Source organism: Coenobita brevimanus, chromosome 1, assembly GCF_032717465.1.
Source record: "Coenobita brevimanus isolate Jiangsu-jjx chromosome 1, ASM3271746v2, whole genome shotgun sequence".
Taxonomy (NCBI): Eukaryota; Metazoa; Arthropoda; class Malacostraca; order Decapoda; family Coenobitidae; genus Coenobita; species Coenobita brevimanus.
Window position 1 is genome coordinate 69,264,909 of NC_136954.1, and position 7,500 is coordinate 69,272,408.

The 7,500-nt window shown below is 41.5% G+C and overlaps 1 protein-coding gene and 1 long non-coding RNA gene across 2 annotated transcripts in view; both read left to right on the top strand.

Annotated features, from left to right (window-relative positions):
- The window catches only part of LOC145390064 (uncharacterized), a 258,037-nt gene that overhangs the window by 141,193 nt on the left and 109,344 nt on the right, over window positions 1-7,500 (top strand). The gene's annotated exons all lie outside the window — the stretch shown is intronic.
- Window positions 1-7,500, top strand: part of LOC145411118 (rab11 family-interacting protein 4B-like) — a 144,641-nt gene that overhangs the window by 37,121 nt on the left and 100,020 nt on the right. Inside the window, exon 2 of the mRNA XM_080281198.1 lies at window positions 919-1,015. Coding sequence (XP_080137324.1) covers window positions 919-1,015 — 97 coding nt within the window. The remainder of the gene's footprint in view (window positions 1-918; window positions 1,016-7,500) is intronic.

Below are 7,500 nucleotides of genomic sequence, written 5' to 3' on the forward strand. Positions count from 1 at the left end.
TTACCTGCTTCTGAGACGGCTGGTATATTTGCTTGCTCATTCCTTCCTTTCACTTTCTCCTTTCGTTTCGACTTGTATTTCCTTTCACTATGTTTTTCCACTGCAGGTAGGGTGTGCCTCCTCTATTTTTTCTTCTCTTATTTCCTCTTAAGATGCCTTCCTTCCTTCCTTCCTTCCTTCCTTCCTTCCTTCCTTCCATCATTCCCCTTTCTTTTGTCTTCCTCTTCCTTTCAATTTTTCTTAATATTTCTCCTTCCTTCATTCATTCCTTCACCCTTGTTTTTTTTCTTCCTTGCTATTCTGTTCCTCTTTCATTCATTCTTCCTTCTTACCTCCGTCTCTCTCTTCCTTCCTTCCTTCCCGCCGTAACACCCTCCCCCCCCCTCTGGCCTCCACATAGCAACCTTAGCAGTTATCGTGGTTGTGAAAGATGCATTCCACGCTGTCACGGAGAGAGAGAGAGAGAGAGAGAGAGAGAGAGAGAGAGAGAGAGAACCAAACCTGGATTACTCTGTCTTGCTAACAAATCTCATCATCCAGCCTGACCCAACCTGACCTTCTCCTCTCCCCTTCCGCCCATCTTGCCATTCTTCTCCTCCATCCAGTTTTTCTCCTTCCCTCCTCGTACATTACCTCACATGACTCCAAGTTTCCTTTGACCTGATCTGATCATCCCTTCTCTCTTTCTCTCTCTCTCTCTCTCTCTCTCTCTCTCTCTCTCTCTCTCTCTCTCTCTCTCTCTCTCTCTCTCTCTCATTTCCTTTCACTTCCCTCTGCCTAATCCTCCCATCACTTTCCCTCTCTTCTCTTCATTTCTCTGACAATTCTCTCATTCCCTTTCACATCTCTCTACCATTCGTTTTCTCACTCACCCACCTTGACCTGGCGTGACCTGACCCGTGCTTTCTTGACCCCCAGAGCGTGACCTCGGCTGTGACCTGCCTGGGTGTCAGTGGGGATGCCATCACCTTTCCCCAGTTCTGTGAGGTCGTGGCCACCATCCTTACTTCTCATGGTAAGTTTTTTTATTTCCTTTGTTTTTCCTTCCACCATTGATTGTCTTTTAAAAAATGCAAAACAGTACTTCTACATAACAAAATATACACGAAATACCAATTATAAAATCGAGACTAAACGTTACACTAGAGACGACGTCCACAGACAGACCAGAGGTGGATAAGAGAAGGGCTACGAACAAAGCCAGGGAGGGAGGTGCTGCAGCTACTGATGATGATGATGGTGATGATAATGATGATGGTGATAGTGATGGTGATAATGATGATGGTGATGATAGTGATAATGGAGGTGGTGGTGATGATAATGATGGAGGATGAGAAGAAATAGTAGGAGGAGGAATGTGAAGCCCTTTGAAGACGGCTGTGTGTTATGGTTGAGCTGCGGCCTGGTAAATGGATATAACCTAACCCTTCTTCTTACACAGGCCGACACACACACACACACACACACACACACACACACACACACACACACACACACACACACACACACACAATGCATGTACACCAGTCCATAATTGATCTTCATCCTGACGAAACAGGGCATTTTATTTTGCATGGATTTGAGTAGAAAGGAAAATAAGGAAAAAGAAGTAAAATTCGCTATAAAGATCGCTGTTGATACTACCTTTGAAAGAGATGAAGTTAGTGACAGAGACAAGAATGCAGCCTGTTGGTAAAATGAAGTGAAATGTGTATTATTTTAAAGGCACTTATGGGAAGGGCGAGGTGGAAATCTGTGGAGTTCCCCCATAGTATTTATCTGCCAACCCCTGTACCCTCGATAAACGAACTAAAGTAGCTAAGTAATCATATGTGGAATTGGTGTTAAAAGGTTGGAAAGAGTAGTTGCGTGTAGACATTCCTCTGTAGGTATAGTAGTGTTTGACATTCCTCAGTAGCAGATTATTTAACCTACCGTATACATTTTACCGTCGGAATTCCTCTCCCAGCACGACACCAAATTCCGTACACCTGCACCTTGCCGCTTACCTGCTTTTCTCTCGGGGAGGTACTGTATTTTCCTGTCAGAAATATGTTATTGTTACCGTAGTGCAGGAAACGAGTAGGATGTTGGCTAGAGTGTGCTTGCGATATTTTTCGTTTAATTTTTTATCATATACATTGAATATATATATATATATATATATATATATATATATATATATATATATATATATATATATATATATATATATATATATATATATATGTGTGTGTGTGTGTGTGTGTGTGTGTGTGTATTGTACATGTGTGTAAAATGTCAGTGTAGATTATTGTTAGGCTTCTTGGGAAGTCTGTTTGCACCTGCGTACTTAGTAACCTGAATTGTGTAATTGATGAGAGAAGGGGGGCAGGGGGACGGAGTGTAACCATGGGGAAGTGGGGGGTCATATAGTCTCTCCATGTTGGCTTGGTATTATACTAGGGAATCTCAATTTTGTGACGAGTGCAGAACCAGGTAACTCTTATATAATCCCATTAGTATGATAACTGTGTGTGTGTGGGGGGGTATTAATTCTTCCTGCAACAGACGGTTTTGCTCAGGGGAAATCTCTCTTGATGAAAGTGCCGTTGAAGACTTACCGGTAGTATTTTCTGTTCGTAAGGTCTTTAAGCTGCATACAACCGTCTGGAGGTAGGGGGAATAAAACGGAAGTGACGTCATCTGATTGCAGGAGTTAACCCGCTTTTTTGTGGTGTCCTTTCTAATGAGGGACGCCTTCATGTGGTGGCACTAATATGGCCATGCGGCTCCAGTGCCTTGTTAAATATTTATAAACGCCCCTCATCTCCCTCCCTACCCCGCCAGAGGAAGATGGTGGCCTGAAGGGAAACCAGTGTGTAGTCCACTTGTTTCACCTTTCAGATAAGCCTGTGGTCGTGCTAAAAACAATAAGCTTACGGTTATTTTCCTCTCATCACCAAGATTTGTTTTTCTAGAAGGCACAAGAGACGTGGGAAGATCATACACTCCCCGTCCTTCGTTCTTCCTGGGGATTAAGAACGATGGAGCTGATTAGAAAATTCTTTTGCGAGTCACAGGGCCGCATGCTTAAACGCGAAATCGCAAAGTGGGATGCATGCCTCAAATCTCTGACGATGATTATTGACGTATTTAGCGATGATGGAACATATTTGGCCCTCCTACATGGTTGCTGACTGCATTCTGTAATATGGGATGCAAGCTAACCATACATAATAACCACAGGCGTGCCGTAAATGAACGCAGAAAAATTACGTGTTTGCGCTCCACTTTGCAATTTAAGTTGTAAGCATACTGCCATCACTTTAGACCAGGCAAATATACCATGTTATATGAGTTATACTGGAGTTGGCGTAAAAGAAAATGTGGATGGATTGCCAGAGAAAATCGTGTTTCATGGCTAACTAGAGATTCAAGAATTGTGTAGTATCTTTAATATTTGTAGCTGTTAGTCTGCGTTTATTTTGCTGATGTAGTGTTCGAAGAGGGGGATAGTGTAATTGTAACTTATCGCCTTTGCCCCGTGTTTATCTGAAGTGCAGTATACGAGATGAACATCAGTGATCCAGTTAATCTTTCTATTTCATGTCAGTGCTACATCGGAGTTAGGATGCTGATTGATAACACAGTATCTTCCAGTGTGTGTCGTGAAGCCAGCAGTATACATATAACTCAAGATCAGAATGAACTTTTGTTATTTATTCCAACATACAAATCCTTGTCGCGTAGAAAGAGATGCTTGTATAAAATTGCAGTATCTTCTAATTATTCTTTTTATATGGACGTTGTATCAGCAGAATATTAAAAGCAGACTTTATCAGACCACTTCCAGATGATGTAATAAATTTCGGGAGGATTTATATTGGTGAGGGGATTAATTAATGCGATATAAGTCCCTCTAGCTCAAAAAATCTCCCGAAAAATTAATAAAATCGTCTGGAGGTAGCAGTAATAAAATACAAAAATACCTCATCACAGTAACCACGTTAAGTGACCTGAAGAATTTAATATTAGCAATTTAGAGCTGCGAACCTCAGATTCACAGATGATGATTCACAGATGATGCTAATACGCAACGTTTGAATTTGGCGGGCCTCCGAAGTCAAGGGTTGAGAGGTGCCTACATGGGCGGACAGATGGCGCGCGGGAGCTCAGTTGCCCTGGAGCTGGTACTTTTGGGGGATGTAGCGTTCAAATCTCCCACGAAATTACCTTTTTTGTCCCCTTAATTAACCGTTTGACGAAAGGCTAACGGGCCGGCAAAAGTGTCTAGGGTAGCGTGGCTGTGCTGAGTAGTGTAATACGTGACGGAAGCTGCTGATAAACGGTGAAAATCGAGTTAGAGACGGGAACACCTTTAAAGTGTTTCCTGGCCACAGCTGATCACCCTACAGGTAAGTCCCCCACCTTGACACCCTTATTCCACAACCCCCCCGTGAGAGCACCCTATAAGTCAGATTACACCTACTCTTATTTTTCTTTGCCCTGATTACGTGTTTATCTTTATACCTAGTGAGTTGAAGGAGAAAATGAAGATTTTTTATGTCTGTACCTGCATTACGTTTTCGAACACTACAGTAAACAAACTTCCTCTTATTTTTTTTTCTGTTTTCTTGTTACCTGGGTGGATTGTTCCTAATATTATTTTCCTTTTCTTTTATTATTTATATATTTTCAGACTTTGATACTACGATAATTCCTTTGTAAACGAGGGGATTCTTAAGAGTTTTGGCCAATATTATGTTTTCAAGAGGGTAAACAAGAGATTTTTGCCGTTTCCCGTATATTGCAGTTTTTGTTACGTTGTCAAGTTACACCCCTCTCTCTCTCTCTCTCTCTCTCTCTCTCTCTCTCTCTGTTGGTTATGTTACAATACTCTGTTAAGTGGAGTGAGAATGATTGCTGTTTATTGTGTGTGGCGCCATGAACAGGATAAACATACTTTTCCTCTTATATTTGTGGTTGTTACTTGATTGACTCACATTGAACTGCTGTTTTCCTGTCTTGCATGATTTTGTTTGATTTCCTTCTCTGTTTGCATTGTTTTGCCAAGATTTGCATACTTTCGAGTTTGTTTTCTCCGAGTCGTATACCATACTCTTCGGCCGAGGAAGTGTAAATCCTTCATCATCGACTTTGCACACACACACACACACACACACACACACACACACACACACACACACACACACACACACACACACACACACACACACACACACACACACACGTACGGCAAAGAAAAATATGAAAAAAAACCGTCCCCTTTAACCTCATTATTAATATTCATTGTTTTCTATATATTCTGGCTACTGGACATACGATTTTACGTAACTCAAGGACGAGCGTCTTGTATAGAACAGATTAATTAAGGTTGCATCATATCCATCCTGGCCGAAAACCTGTTGATGTGAACTGTAGTGCTAATTTTAAGTTTTCTGTATTTTTGTTTGTTTGTTTTGTTTTGTTTTGTGTCCGACTCTGGGCATTGGCTTAACATCCCTTTCCCTGAATCCCAGTAGTCCTAAGTACCATACACCTCCACATGTCATCAGACGGTGGAACGAATTAAAATAAACGAGTACATTAGGGATTAGGTTTGAATTAGACATAGTTTCTAGAGAGTGTAAAAGAACTGTTGATCATCACTAGAAAATAATCCTTAAAAAAAAAAAAATCTGGGGGCGCTCGGTTGAAGTGGCCAGTATCATGCAGTCCTCAGGGGTATATAATTAAATGACTTATCACTATCTTATTTTTCCTTTTTCTCTCTTTTTTTTTTTTCCCCCTCGTCCTTCCCGTTGTATACTGAATATATATTTTCTGTTCAGGTTTTTTATTTTTGTTTTTTCTTCTGGTTCATTTCCGTTTTGCTGCTGGCTTTGATGTGAGGGATGTCCTTCAGGCGGTGTTGTGTGTGTGTGTGTGTGTGTGTGTGTGTGTGTGTGTGTGTGTGTGTGTGAGAGAGAGAGGGGGGGGGGATAAAAGAAAATGATTAGTCGGGGATAAAACAAAGGGGGAATGAGAAGGCGAAGGAAAATGGGTAATGGATGAGAGAGAGAGAGAGAGAGAGAGAGAGAGAGAGAGAGTTAAACAATCGTCCACGTCTCCAGTCTCACTCCAGTTGCCGTCTGTGTGCACGAGTGACCCCCCAATCACACACGTTGCATTGCCGTTGTTGTTGCTAGTCTTCGTTACGTGACACGAGGTAACCGTTGCATGCGTTAGGGTTCGTTAGCAAGTTCAGTAACGGTTCTATGCTTGGCTAGGTTCAAGTTAGTTTTAATGCAGCGATTCTTAGTTTAATGTTTATGCCTATCCATTGTCTTTATTTGTATCTGTCTATGTAGTTGTCTGTGTCTCTCTGTCTATAAATTGTGTGTGTGTGTGCGTGTGTGTGTTGACTTCCTGGCAAACGTTTCAGTCCACATAGTCGGAAAGGAAGTTCAGTCTGCTTGCATTATAAGTTACAAAAAGAACCAATTTCCTTTTAAAAATTTTTTAAAAATATTAAACTTAAATCTTTTCCACGTTTTCCCTCACACCTGTTGTCAAAATCGGTCTCAAATATCCGGACCAAAACCAAGAAATTCAAAGCTGACCTTGTGGAAATGTGGCGGCCGTTGATGTGGTGCGGAAATGTGCTGAGGCCATGTGTCATTACCACTTCTGTTTTATTATTTATTTATTTGTTGTGAGTTGAATATTGTGGAAAAAATGTAACTCTGGGATTATCTGTTTGTGCAAGAAATTATGAGACACTTAAAATTCTCTCTCTCTCTCTCTCTCTCTCTCTCTCTCTCTCTCTCTCTACTGTGCTGGATTTTAATGTGTGTGTGTGTGTGTGTGTGTGTGTGTGTGTGTGTGTGTGTGTGTACCCCTATCAGTAGTCCATGTTGCACTACAGATAAAGGGGCGAGTGTCCTTAGGCTTTACTTCCCAGCCCTTGTTCTTTAACAATCTGTGTCATTTATTTTGTATTTTATTTATTTATTTATTTTCTTGTGCCATTAGCTTTTCCATGTTTAGTTAATTGATCTTGTGTGTTGCTAACTGTCCACTTTTATTGATTGTTTCTCTCTCTCTCTCTCTCTCTCTCTCTCTCTCTCTCTCTCTCTCTCTCTCTCTCTCTCTCTCTCTCTCTCACACACACACACACACACACACACACACACACACACACACACACACACACACACACACACACACACCTCTCCTCTTTCTTCTCTTCTGGATGTACCATCCCTCTTTCCTTTCCTCCACAGATTAATCATTCTTCTTTTCTCCTCTTCCTCTCCCTTTCCTCCTCCCCTTCTTTTCACCCCATTCTCATTCCCTTCACTCTTTCCTCCTGTTCCCGCTCTTTCCTCACTTCTCCCTCCTCCATCTGTTTTTCTCTTCATACTCTCCTCCTCTTCTTTTCCTTCTCATCCTTCGCACTCTTTCCTCATCCTTTTTTTTTTTCTGTCACTTCTTTCCCCTCACTGATCTCACTTC